This window comes from Myotis daubentonii, chromosome 12, assembly GCF_963259705.1.
Source record: "Myotis daubentonii chromosome 12, mMyoDau2.1, whole genome shotgun sequence".
Lineage (NCBI taxonomy): Eukaryota > Metazoa > Chordata > Mammalia > Chiroptera > Vespertilionidae > Myotis > Myotis daubentonii.
In genome coordinates, this window is record NC_081851.1 from 62,151,693 (window position 1) to 62,166,175 (window position 14,483).

General features: G+C 35.8%; 1 protein-coding gene across 2 annotated transcripts in view; it reads left to right on the forward strand.

Annotated features, from left to right (window-relative positions):
• The window catches only part of HEATR5B (HEAT repeat containing 5B), an 83,554-nt gene that overhangs the window by 26,151 nt on the left and 42,920 nt on the right, over positions 1 to 14,483 (forward strand). For both annotated transcript variants that reach the window (XM_059660096.1, XM_059660097.1), the window contains exons 17-21: positions 2,062 to 2,167; positions 3,688 to 3,878; positions 4,857 to 5,016; positions 9,721 to 9,910; positions 11,528 to 11,697. In XM_059660096.1, the coding sequence (XP_059516079.1) occupies positions 2,062 to 2,167; positions 3,688 to 3,878; positions 4,857 to 5,016; positions 9,721 to 9,910; positions 11,528 to 11,697 (817 nt within the window). The remainder of the gene's footprint in view (positions 1 to 2,061; positions 2,168 to 3,687; positions 3,879 to 4,856; positions 5,017 to 9,720; positions 9,911 to 11,527; positions 11,698 to 14,483) is intronic.

The following is a 14,483-nucleotide window of genomic DNA, read 5'->3' on the forward strand; positions in this document are numbered from 1 at the left end:
AAGGCATGGACCTCGGTTGCGGGCACATCCCCAGTGGTGGGTGTGCAGGAGGCAGCTAATCGATGTTTCTCTCTCATTGATGTTTCTAACTCTCTATCCCTCCCCCTTCCTCTCTGTAAAAAACCAATAAAACATATTTTAAATAATTTAAAAAAATATTATTATATGTATATGTAAAAGATAACACAGATGTTATCTTTTTAAAAATGTTGGTTACTTGGTTATTGCTTTTTAAAATGAGTGGAAATTTTTAAATATGAAATTTTACTTTACCCAGATGATCTTTAAGAACAATTGGTTGCCATAAAAATGTTAAAGAACTTTAAATGTAAAGGAATTTTATAAAGTATCTACTTTAGTGTCCTTGTTTTAATCTAAGGAAATCCAGCTCTAAGACTTCATGATTTCTCTAAAGTAATCCAACTAGTTATGGGAGCTAGAACCCAGAAATATTTTAATTATAGCCAAACACTTTTGTGGAACAAGGTTATGTATAAATAGATAAATTCTTTTAAAGTATAATAAATAACAAATATTCAGTGATTGAGGAATAAATAATGACAGGCTGGAATACTTTTTACAGATATCAGAAAATACTCATTATGCAATATAAATGAAAAAAAGTAAAATAAAGGGCAAGAAGTCATCTCAGTTTGGCATTTTAAAATACATAAAAATGTACATGTATTTACATAAGAATAAGACCTAAAGAAAATGAATGTACCCAGGGGTAACTGGTTATTTCTGGGTAATTAGTTTTTGTTAATAGTTTTCAAATTAAATTAAATGAATATTTTATAAGGAAAGATATTTTTAAAATACGCTTTTTTAAAAAGTTAAGCATCCGAGGTCAGGTACAGGCAAATGATGCTTAACAGTAATGTTGGAGACCATGTGTGTCTTCTTATGTGTGACCTTAAAGCACTGTGAGTAATGCCCTGCCTTTTCACCCATCGATAGAATGGGAATCTGTGTCAGAGCAAGTGTGGAAGTAGTCAGTGTTAGTCCCCAGTAGTTCTCACTGGAGTTCCCATAGGAGGCAGGAATTCTGTGATTTTTTTAAAAAAAAATATATGTTACTGACTTTCTACAGAGAGGAAGAGAGAGGGATAGAGAGTTAGAAACATCGATGAGAGAGAGAAACATCCATCAGTGCCTCCTGCACACTCCTACTGGGTATGTGCCCACAACCAAGGTACATGCCCTTGGCCAGAATCAAACCTGGGACCCTTGAGTCTGCAGGCCGACGCTCCATCCACTGAGCCAAACCGGCCAGGGCCTGTGATTTTTGAAGGGTGCTTTGACCCAAGATCTATGTCCTATTGTAAATTGAGCTTAAATCCTTATAGGGTCCTTAGGGAGATTTTGATTTCCTACTTTAGGTCATAGTTACCTTAGAACTAAATCCATTTCTCTAGATTCCTTTGCCCAACCCCATTTTTTTTTTTTTAGAAGAATCTGAAATGATCTTTCTCTTTTATCAGAATAGTCTCAAATGACTGTGATTGATTTATTTTTGTTAGCTGTCTCATTTAAAAATGTTGGAAAGAATAAAAATCTAACTCACTTCTGTTATTTTACATTTAAAAAATTGACCGAAGCTAAATCTTTGTTAAAAAAATCTCCCTATTAGTTTCTAAGGATAGGGCATGAGGTACTATTTTCTTCTGAGAATATTTTTTAAAACTGTACCACAATTTTTTATTTTCAGCTTAAAAATCTTCCACACAGATGCATAATCAATCATTGTTACTCTATTCAAGAAAACCTGAGCACCTACTATATGCCATACACTTTTTTGGATACTGGTGTTCATGTTAAAAGCCATTTTCCTGGTTGATACTTAATATTCAGTCTCTTTTCTTGTTTCAATTGATAGCCATCTGTCCATAGACTAATTCAGACGGAAGAGATCTGATTGGACCAGCTGTGGGAATGAGCTAGAAATGAGATAGCTTGAGGCATCATTTGTTAAACAATTAGGTCATACTTTTCTTATCTCTGATTTCTTGACCATATTTGAGTAAAAAGTGTTGTTAATTTGCTCTTATTCTATTATAGACTGCAGATGTTGGATCACTTTGCTGAATGTGTTAAACAAGCCAAAGGTGTCCGCCAGCAGGCTGTGCAGCTTAATATTTTTACTGCTGTTCTTAGTGCACTAAAGGTATTTACTTTAAAACATAATAAATATTCTGAACTATGATTTTAATTAATGCCTTTAACAAGGCAGGCATACTAGATTATTGTGATGTTTAAAAGTATATCCCATGATAACTATGTTTTATATTAGTTGAGTTAAATTACTAGAAACTTTATATTAGGCTCATTGTAATTAATGAGTATTTTATATTTTAGTAATGTTACTCTTTCAGTTTGACCCCTGAGACTTTACAAATGCCAGTAGTTCAGACAGTCGAAATTTTCAAAAATGTCTGGCTGATGAAATCTAATATTCTGCTGAAAGTTAACAAGATGAAACTTAAATTTGATTTGTGGTTTAGACCATAAATCAGGAGAGGTTGTGTTATATAGTTGAAAAAATTCTGCATTTAGAGGTTGTGTTCTGGTTTTGCATAATACTTGGTTTATGTCTTTGTGTAATTTATTTAGTCTTCTTTTAACATCAGTTTCTACACGTATAAAGTGAAATGACTATTGCTTTGTCTCTCAGAGTTTGTTACTGTATTTTGCAGCCTGCAGCCTCTAATGATGTATTTGAAAACTTCTTATATTATTTAGCACTGAGTTAATTATTTGAAAACTTACTATATTATTTAGCACTGAGTTAATTACAAGGTATTACTATTTTAAAGTAAAATAGCAACAAGTACAACTGTTTAAATGGGCATGAAGTAAATCATGTTTCATAAACATCAGGGAAAGGGGATACAGGCATTGGTAGAAATATAGGTTTGTGCCATTTACATAACTGTTAGTATATGCCATTCTTAAAGATCGTCAACTAATACTAACATCTGAGTTTTTCAAAACACAAGTGGGGTGGTCATGGTCTTCCTCAGTGGTTGGGAAGCTAGTGAACCAACTGTAATATTTCTGTACAGTATTCTTTTCTATATAGATATGCTCTCTAAAGCCTTTGCTGTAGTAACATTTTCCCCAGGTACCATAACTTGGATTTTTGGTCTCAATGAATAAATTAAGTTCCAGGACAGGAGGTATAGCTAGAACAGAAGTATTAACATTTGGAATGGGATGAACAAGCTATCTCAACATTCAGTTACTGGTTATTACCTAATTTAGCCTTTAGATATAAAATTGGAGGTACTCTTTGTGACATAATTATCTTCTCTAGAATTTTTATATAAATGAATCAAAGTTTCCTACTCATTAGGCCTTCCTTAAAGTTATAATGATAAATTTCAATCAGTTGAATAACAGTTAATTTAATAATACAGTGTTTTTATATATAAAAACAACTCCCAAGGATTGTTGGTTTTAGGGCCCATGAACTGTAACTATGTTGTGTATCTGTATCATGTTTTGAATCATGTTTAGGAAAGTAGTTACCACTAATTTAACAGGTATCTATATGTTATATGCACTGGAAAGATGACTGAAGAAAATAATGTCTGAAGATATATGTATATTTTCAAAGATTATGCACATTTAAAAATTTTATTTAATGTGAATTATGACTTGCCTTTAAAAAAAAATTAACCATAGGGCCTGGCTGAGAATAAAAGTACTTTAGGACCCGAGGAAGTACGTAAATCCGCTCTGACACTGGTTATGGGCGCTCTTGACAACCCCAACCCCATCTTACGATGTGCAGCGGGGGAAGCTCTTGGAAGAATGGCTCAGGTGGTTGGAGAAGCAACTTTTATTGCTAGAATGGCCCAATATAGCTTTGACAAGTAAGTGAGACTCTTTACCAACAAGTAAGTTTCTTTCATAAGCGAAGATGTCTTTTTAGATGTCTAGTAATTACTAATAAGTAATTATTATCTAGGCTGTATGTTTTCCAAATGGTATAGCATGTGACAATATTTTGTGATTTTTCTCATAATGGCCTTCATTTTTATTTCAATAATTGATTAAAGTCTAGAATCCAGCTAGGTTGTAATACGCTAAGTGCTTTCAACGTGGTGAGGGCTTCAGTTTCAACTCTTGAATGTTACGTAATGGAATCAAGAAGAATGCTAATAGGATGTCTCTGAGTTATGTCTGCTCTGCTCTGAGGAGGTGCTCTGAAGTCCTTTTCTCTTCACCACTGCTCTCCTCTCCCCCTGCCATTATTTTTTCTATTAATTACCCACTTTTAAAAATGAGTCATTCTTTTTCTAACTGCTGCTAAGTGTATCTCTGAAATTATCCCTGAAACAGAGGAGAAAATTACCATTAGGTTTTAAGGATTTCTTTTAATATTAATTAAAAACAATTACCTCAGAGTTCCAAATAAATATGATTAAAATGATAACGTGCAGTTATTATTGACTGTTGGTTGTTAATCAGGTACTTAAGTAGAGAAGTTGAAAATCAGTAGTGGTCAAGAATCAATATTTGAGTTATATAAATTAATCATTCTTAGCTATTACTGTATTTTAAGTACTAATTATACCAAACTATGTAATAATCATTAGTGGGAGAGGGAGGTGTGGAAGCAGTGGTTGTGAGCAATAGTTCTGAAAAGCTGTAGTTCCTCTTCACATTTTCTATTCACTTTAACCAACTATTTTAAATTTAGTAACTTGTTTGGGAGTGGAGAGAGAAAGTAGTCATGATTGTAGTCTTTCATGATTTCCATAATAAATCCTTTTTATTGTGTGGCTATAAGCTTGTTATTGCCACAGGGAAATAGAAAACCAATCCCTGAAGAATACTTTTTTTCCCAGGTTGAAATCGGCTCGAGATGTTGTATCCAGAACTGGGCATTCATTGGCTCTGGGCTGTTTGCATCGTTATGTTGGTGGTATCGGCTCAGGACAACATCTGAAGACCAGTGTCAGCATTTTATTGGCTCTAGCACAAGATGGAACATCCTCTGAAGTCCAGGTATAATATTGATTTTACTCATTATAAAATGTTTGAATAATAGTGTTAGGAAAATGATTTGCTGTATAAAATTGTAATCATTCTAATAGGTTGGTAGAAAAAATGTATTAGGATCATTTTTTGTCATTTTTGTCTTATGTAACAGCATATAACAGGATTTTGTTTTTTAACCTAATCTTAAAACTGTATTTTGGGAATTCAACCCATTCCACATACATTCCTTTAAACGTATTTTCTTGTTGTTATTTATCATCCATTGTATTTGTTTTCTCTTTTTTGCATTTTCTTACCTTTATTAGATCTTTTTTTTCTTTTCTTCTTCTTCTTTTTTTTTTTAATATCCAGCCTTCTCTCTCTCCCCTAATACCCCAACCCAGGTCCAGGGTTATTGGTTGAATTTTCAAGTGTACTCTGAATTTTTTGTTTGTTTACAAATACAAATAGAATTAACTACATTGAGAGTCAAGAACTTCTGTATGCAAAGATGTACTGCATTCTTGATTTACCACTTCACATTGAAGCACCTGAAAATATTAATAATATATAAATGCATTAGCATCCAACTTGCCAGCCTCATATTGAGACTCACAAGTTCAATTTTTATTACTACTTGCCATTAGTTTGTTGAGATGATGAATGAGTTCCTTTAGGATTAGATAAAAGACACTAAATCCACTCTTCCCAAACGAGTTATTAAATTTAAACTAGTCTATAGGTTTAGTTTGCCTTAGACTTCTTGGTAAAGGTTTCTAGCTATGTAAAGCACAAAATTCCCAAAAGTGTTAAAAATAAAAATCAAGTAATCTTGTTCCTTAAGAGGTGCCACACTACTTTTTTAATGCAGTTTTATACTAGTTTGGAAGAAAAATTATTTTACCCAGGCGGTTGCTGCTTCTTTTATTTATGTCAAAAAGTAGATGCTACTGCCCTGGCTGGGTGGCTCAGTTGGTTGGAGCAACGTCCAGTATACCAAAAGGTTGTGAGTTTAATTCCTGGTCAGGGCACATTTGTGAGGCAACCAGTCGATGTTTCTCTCTCACATGGAGATGTTTTTTTCTCTCTCTCTTTCTCCCCCCTCCTCTCTAAAATCAATAAAAACATATCTGTGGTTAAGGATTTAAAAAAGAGAGAATAGCCCTAACCGATTTGGCTCAGTGGATGGACCATCAGCCTGCGGACTGAAGGGTCCCAGGTTCAATTCCAGTCAAGGGCATGTACCTTGATTGCGGGCATATCCCCAGTAGGGGTGTGCAGGAGGCAGCTGGTTGATGTTTCTCTCTCATCGATGTTTCTAACTATCCCTCTCCCTTCCTCTGTGTAAAAAATCAATAAAATATATTTAAAAAAACTTTTTTTTAAAAAAAAGAGTATAGGTCAGCCGTGGGCAAACTATGGCCCGCGGGCCGGATCCGGCCCATTTGAAATGAATAAAACTAAAAAAAAAAAAAAGACCGTACCCTTTTATGTAATGATGTTTACTTTGAATTTATATTAGTTCACACAAACACTCCATCCCTGCTTTCGTTCCGGCCCTCTGGTCCAGTTTAAGAACCCATTGTGGCCCTCGAGTCAAAAAGTTTGCCCACCCCTGGTATAGGTGCTAGTTATCTTCCTTCTTTTATCTTCACCATTTTCTCAGCCCTCTTTTGCTTTAATTTTTTAAAACCAAACTCCTCTCAATGACTGCCCTACATGGCTTTTTATGACAAGACATCCTATATAATAAAGAGCTAATATGCTAATGGTCATCACGCCGTGGTTCCCTCACACCATGACACCCTCACGCCGTAACGAGCAATCACCAGGAGGCTGCGTGCACAGTGGACATGCGTGGGTGGGCAGGGACTTGACATTGGAGGTCCCACGGCTTCATGCGGCACCGAGGTGGGTCCCGGCAGCTCTGTGTGGCATAGAGGGTCACACGGCTCCACACAGTAAGGCCGGGGGTCCCACGGCTCCACATGGTGTGGAGGCGGTTTCCGCCGTTCCAGCCGATCTCTTTGGGGTGATCGATTGCAGGGCTCCCGCACTGTGAGAGAGTACAGGCCAGGCTGGGGGGCCCCCTCCCCCGAGTGCAAGAATTTCGTGCACCAGGCCTCTAGTTTTACTATACTTTGGATCAATTACATTTCCTCAAAGCTAATATTTTAGTTTATATCTTCACAGAATAGTACAAAACTTAGTCTTAAGTGTTCCTCCCTGTTTCTTCTGTTTTGAGAATCCTAACTCAAAAGTCATGTTTCACAGTTGTTTGTCTACATGTATTTAACTATAGTTACTGGAGACTTACTGTTCAATAATGTTTTCTTTTTTGTATCCTCAACTCCTTTCTTGATATTTTAGGAAGGGTCTTGAGTGGTATGCATATCTTAAAAGTAGCTTTTGCCCTACCGGTTTGGCTCAATGGATAGAGCATCAGCCTGCGGACTCAAGGGTCCTGGGTTCCATTCCGGTCAAGGGCATGTGCCTTGGTTGTGGGCACATCCCCAGCGGGGAGTGTGCAGGAGGCAGCTGATTGATGTTTCTCTCTCATCGATGTTTCTAACTCTCTATTCCTCTCCCTTCCTCTCTGTAAAAAATCAATAAAATATATTTTTTTAAAAAAAGTAACTTCCTCTGCTTTCACATGTGGATGAGATTTTAGTTGGTTATACCATTCTTGGCACACAGTCCCTTTCTTTGATTATCCATAAATGTCTCAGTATCTTCTGTCTTCTAATGTGGTACATTGGAGGCTAATGGTAGCTTGATTTTTAAAACATTAAATTTTAGTAAGTATTAACATCTCAGTTTTTAGTCAGTGATCTATAAAAACTTCCAAATAAGTTCTTTAGAAAATTAAAAATAACAGAAACCAAAAACTAAAAAACTGATGTGCAAATACTATTTAAAGTTTCTTTGCAGTGTTTCTTTGTGCATCCAGGTAAAACTTCTTCTTTTATACTATGCATATATTTCCCACTTCCAAAAAACAACAGCTTACTATGTTAATAAAATGCTAAATTAATGGTTGCTTGTGGGCATAACTATTTTTTTCCTCCATCTTTTCATTGCTTTTGCCAAAAAACATATCTGAAATATATTTTTTATGTCTATAACCTTATGTTTTGGCTTGACAGTGTGTAAGAATTTTTCTCTCTGTCCTTGAAGCTTTGAAATGTCATCAAATTCTGTATAAGTGTATCTTTTTATTTTACTAGAATTATTATTCCTAAAAGAATTCATTTAAGTCTATTGTGTTTTTCCCTTTTTTTGTATTTTTACTTTGTTATATGATAGTTCCTCCATTTTATCTTCAAGGTACTGATTTTGGGTTTCAGCAAGAACTACTCCCCCCCCCCCACCCTCCACCCCCAGTTTTCTACTGAAAAAAAATTTTTTTTAACCACTCCCCTCTTCCCCCCCCCACACACACTTTTTCGCTGTTTTGCTTATTTTTCTAAAAGCCAATTCTGGGGGAAATGGATAATTAAAACCTGAGTTGCCATTGGTTGAGGCTTTATTGTGGGGGTTGCCCCATCCTTGCAATCTGTTTCCAGCCTTCCTAGGACACTTAAGCCACGCCCTCCCGAGCACTCGGAAGGCATTCCTTGGTCGGAACATTTTGGGGGGGGGTGGTTAGGGGGGCGCGGGGGCTGGAAACAAAAAGAAATTGCACTCAAGCCGGAGCCAACCGAGGCAAAATCGTTGGGTCTTGTTCGAAAACCTGTTCTGAATTTTTAATATAAATTCTGGGGTTTTTTGTGTGTTTTTTTAACATTTCTAGAAACTCCTTTGTGCTTTAATTATATTGTCTTTAGAAATCCTTATTATAGTTTTGTTACTTTCATTAATTTGTTTCTCTAAAATGTGTGCGTGTGCTCTGGTCTTACTCCATCAAAGTACTGTTTTCTTACTACTTTTGCTAACTCTGTCAGTAGGTGTCGTTTCTGTACACAACCTGTCCAAGTCAGGTTGCTAAGTTCTCTAGGATTGGTGTAGTAGACTGACAGGTAGTAGAAGTTAAGGTATGGATTTTTTCCTACTAAGCTGGCATGTTGGGAAACCTCTGTCCTCAGCCAACTGGTCCAGCTCTCCTTTAGAGCTGCCAACAGTAGAAATAAAAGATGAGCTCTACGCTGGTGTGGGCAGTTTGAAGCACTTCATATTTACTCAGGCCTGTGCTGATAACCATATAATGTTCTGGGGTTAGTTTTGTAAATGCTATTAGCCAGTGAGATTACTTTGTACTTAGTAAACATAAACAGGAGCCTGAACTGATTCCATGGCACTTGAAGAGCTGTTGTGTGTGTGTGATGGCTCTAGAAATATGTCTGAGTACAGAACATTGTCACGATCATTGTTTCATTTCAGGCGAGTTTTTTAGCAAAACTCCAATAGTACATACAATAAAGATACTGTCCATAAGCATCCATGGAATCAAACACTTATTACGTAAGTCATTATCTTTGACAGGGTAAAATATATATACATTATAGTAGAAGAAAATTAGTTCACCATTGACATTTTATTTCTGACATTCAAAGCCACGCTACAGAGAACCTTTAAAGATATCAGTTGCTTTGGTTCTTGGTGATCGGTAACTTATGTGCTACCTTTTATTTCTTAAGGAATATATTTTTAAGTGTTTCTAGATCGTTGATTAAAAATTAAGATGATAGTATTTACTAAAATTTAATATAAAATTAATATATTTTATTCCAGACTTGGTCTCTTCATTCACTGGCTTTGATAGTGGATTCTAGTGGCCCCATGTACCGTGGGTATGTGGAACCAACATTGTCTCTAGTTCTTACCTTGCTGTTGACAGTTCCACCCTCACATATGGAAGTTCATCAGTGTTTGGGTAGATGCTTGGGTGCTATAATCACTACTGTTGGCCCTGAACTACAAGGTAAGTTCATCTTAAATTAGAGGAACTAGGCAGATAATTGCTATCTTTCAGTTTCCTGAATGTCATCATCATGTTGCTTAAAGAAATGTTGTAATAATAATCATTACTGTGTATTAAATGCTTGCAACTTACGGGAGGCCTGGAACTCTGCTTTTTACTTATTATTTTATTAAATCTCTACAATAAACCTGACTCTCAGTGTTTTTTGACGTTTTAAACAGAGAAGACATTTCTAAATGAAGATAAAGATAAAAGTGGATTCCTTTGGCCTGGAGAACCATTCACTTTTCTTCATGGACTTTAGTTTCACTATTTTTTTGAACTCTAAGTATCAGGAGCATAGTTTTGAAAAAACCACTGCCATAAAGTAGATAATACTATCTAATTTTTCCCTGAGGAAGCAAGCCTAGGGATAATAAGTAACTTGCCTAGAATTACTGAACAGAGTAGCAGATTTATGATTCTAAGGTCTATGTTGTTACCTTTCAATTCCACTGAAATAATTCAACTAATGGCTAAATTAAACACTCACATCAGCAAATTACTGTGAATTTATCCTGAATATTTCAGCTTTTATTAAGTGCTTTCAATGGGTCAAGCTTTATTTAAAAATGTATTTCAGCATTTATTAAGTCCTTTCAATGGGTAAAGCTTCTTAAACATTATTTCACTTAATTCTGACAATAATCCTGACATAGATATATCTGTCTATTTTACTGATGAAATACTGAGTCTGAGAGAGATTAAAAGCTTTTCCAAGTATACAGTGAGTAGTTTGAGTCAGAGATGAAGCCCAGATCCATTTCCTCTGCTTGCATTTTTAACTACTATGGACAGATATTTTTAAAAAGAAAGAAGTAGAAATAAGATCTTAAGAAAAAATGCTAGGAATTGAAAAAAAAATGTGTGATTTAGACATATCTCTTTTTTGGACTCAGTGTCCTCTTTGAGAAAGTTGATAATTCTAGCTTCAGTGAATATCAGAAGGATATGGAGAGAATCAATATGTGCCGTTGATTATGTATTTACCAAGTGCTTTCGGATATGATGACGATGAGGCATGCATATTTCAAATTAGAATGTGACTCTTAATGTGACTCTGATTTCCTTGCTTAGTCTTTATGCGTATATAAAATTATTTTGTTTTACATTGGTAAAATTTTTAAATCACTTATATTTGGCAATTAAGACATTTTTATACACAGCATATAATACTATAATTTACTTTTCCTAACTATCACTGTAAAAGTTACTCGTAATCTTATTTGGAAAATGGGATTTCAAGTTACTGTATGATAGAGGTGATAATGTTAGTTGAACAGAGAACCAGACATGATGAATCTTTTGGCCCTTTCACATAAAACTGACAGGTTTAAAAGACAATATCATTCTTCAGGAAATAAATACAAACTTAGCTACATCTAACAGAGGTGCATCATTTTCATATATCATTGTGTTTCAAAATGATTTCCATGGACTTTGCAGACGTTTTGTTTAGAAACAACCTAAAAAGTAATCAGAAGGAGGGTTATTTAGAAGATAATTGTTTTCTAGGAGTTTTTTTGGTGATAATAATAAAGTAGTTGTTTTGTGCATTTTTTTTTCTTTTACTACTAGGAAATGGAGCAACTATTTCCACAATTCGTTCTTCTTGTTTGGTGGGCTGTGCAATTACCCAGGACCATTCAGATTCTCTCGTTCAGGCAGCTGCCATATCTTGCCTTCAGCAGCTTCACATGTTTGCACCACGACATGTCAACCTATCTAGTCTCGTTCCCAGCCTTTGTGTGAGTATAAAGCTCTTTTATTTACTGATTTATTTAGAGAGCTCCAAATTTGTTTCCCAAAAGCTCAAACTAGACCAAAATAAACAAAAAAGTAGGTTTCCTAGAGGATGAATTCTAGGGTTTTGGCTTCAGTAGTTACTTTCTGACTATTTATTTTATTTACTGATTCTCCCCCCCCCCCCCCCCCACACATACATCTTAAGATGTGTTTTGGTGAACTATTTATTTCTTAGCTAATAGTCCTTCATATTTTTAGAGTTTCCCACTCAGAATTTTATTTCTTGAAGTTTGATAACTTCTAAGAATCTGTTGCTATCCTCACAGTCATTAGTTTATTCACTCAACAAATATTTAGTGAGAGCCTACTATAGGCCAGACACCATGCAAGTATGGGGATACATTTGTGGATGAGATAAGATGAAGCCTCTGTCATAATGAAAATTATGGTTTCAAGGGAACATGCTTAACAGTGATTATTTACAAATGAAATAGGTGCTAGTAAAGGCTATAGGAGAGCATTTGATAGGGAAACCTATCATAATCCAGGCATTCAGAAAAGATTCCCGTGGAAAAAATGCTATTTAAGGTGTGATTTTCAGGATAAATAGGAGTTAGTTTGAGGAAGAGCATGTTATTGGAGTGGACAGCATTTATTTATTTATTTATTTATTTATTTATTTATTTATTTATTTATTTTATTGCTTAAAGTATTACAAAGGGTATTACATATGTATCCATTTTATCCCCCCGCCCTAGACAGTCCCCTAGCCTCCCCTATCCCCCAGTGTCTTAGGTCCATTGGTTATGCTTATATGCATGCATACAAGTCCTTTAGTTGATCTCTTACCCCCCTACCTCCTGCCCCCCAACCCTCCCCGGCCTTCCCGCTGCAGTTTGACAATCTGTTTGAGGCAGCTCTGCCTCTGTATCTATTATTGTTCAAAAGTTTATAATGGTCTCTATTGACCATGAATGAGTGAGATCATGTGGTATTTTTCCTTTATTGACTGGCTTATTTCACTTAGCATAATGCTCTCCAGTTCCATCCATGCCGTTGCAAATGGTAGGAGTTCCTTCCTTTTTACAGCAGCATAGTATTCCATCGTGTAGATGTACCACAGTTTTCTAATCCATTCATCTACTGATGGGCACTTAGGCTGTTTCCAGATCTTAGCTATGGTGAATTGTGCTGCTATGAACATAGGGGTGCATATATCCTTTCTGATTGGTGTTTCTGGTTTCTTGGGATATATTCCTAGAAGTGGGATCACAGGGTCAAATGGGAGTTCCATTTTCAGTTTTTTAAGGAAACTCCATACTGTCTTCCATAGTGGCTGCACCAGTCTGCATTCCCGCCAGCAGTGCACAAGTGTTCCTTTTTCTCCACATCCTCTCCAGCACTTGTCGTTTGTTGATTTGTTGATGATAGCCAGTCTGACAGGTGTGAGATGGTACCTCATTGCTGTTTTGATTTGCATCTCTCGGATGATTAGTGACTTTGAGCATGTTTTCATATGTCTCTTGGCTTTCTGGATGTCCTCTTTTGAAAGGTGTCTATTTAGGTCCTTTGCCCATTTTTTGATTGGATTGTTTATCTTTCTTTTGTTAAGTTGTATGAGTTCCCTATAAATTTTGGAGATTAGGCCCTTATCAGATATGTCATTGGCAAATATGTTTTCCCACACAGTGGGTTTTCTCGTTGTTTTGTTGATGGTTTCTTTTGCTGTGCAGAAGCTTTTTATTTTGATGTAGTCCCATTTGTTCATTTTTTCTTTAGTTTCAAGTGCCCTAGGAGCTGTATCAGTGAAGAAATTGCTTCGGCATATGTCTGAGATTTTGTGGCCTTTGGATTCTTCTAGAATTTTTATGGTTTCCCTTCGTACATTTAAGTCCTTTATCCATTTTGAGTTTATTTTTGTGTATGGTGTAAGTTGGTGGTCTAGTTTCATTTTCTTGCATATATCTGTCCAGTTTTCCCAGCACCATTTATTGAAGAGACTATCTTGGCTCCATTGTATGTTCTTGCCTCCTTTGTCAAATATTAATTGAGCATATTGGTTCGGGCCAATTTCTGGGCTCTCTATTCTATTCCATTGATCTATATGCCTATTCTTGTGCCAGTACCAGGCAGTTTTGAGAACAGTGGCTTTGTAATACAACTTGATATCTGGTATTGAGATCCCACCTACTTTGTTCTTTTTCAGGATTGCTGCAGCTATTCGGGGTCTTTTTTTATTCCAGATGAATATTTGGAGAGTTCGTTCTAGATCTCTGAAGTATGCCGTTGGTATTTTAATGGGAAGTGCGTTGAATTTATAGATTGCTTTGGGTAGTATGGACATTTTAATGATGTTGATTCTACCAATCCATGAACACGGTATGTTCTTCCATCTGTTTATGTCTTCCTCTATATCTTTTTTCAACGTCCTGTAGTTTTCTGAGTAGAGGTCTTTTACCTCTTTAGTTAAGTTTATTCCTAGGTAGCTTAATTTTTTTGGTGCAATGGTAAACGGGATTGTTTTTATAATCTCTCTTTCTGAAAGTTCACTATTGGTGTATAGAAATGCCTCAGATTTCTTGGGGTTAATTTTGTATCCTGCTACATTGCCAAATTCATGTATTAAGTTTAGTAGCTTTTTGATGGAATCTCTAGGGTTTTGTATGTATAATATCATGTCGTCTGCAAATAAGGACAGTTTTACTTCCTCTTTTCCAATTTGGATGCCTTTTATTTCTTCTTCTTGCCGAATTGCAATGGCTAACACTTCCAGTACTATGTTGAACAG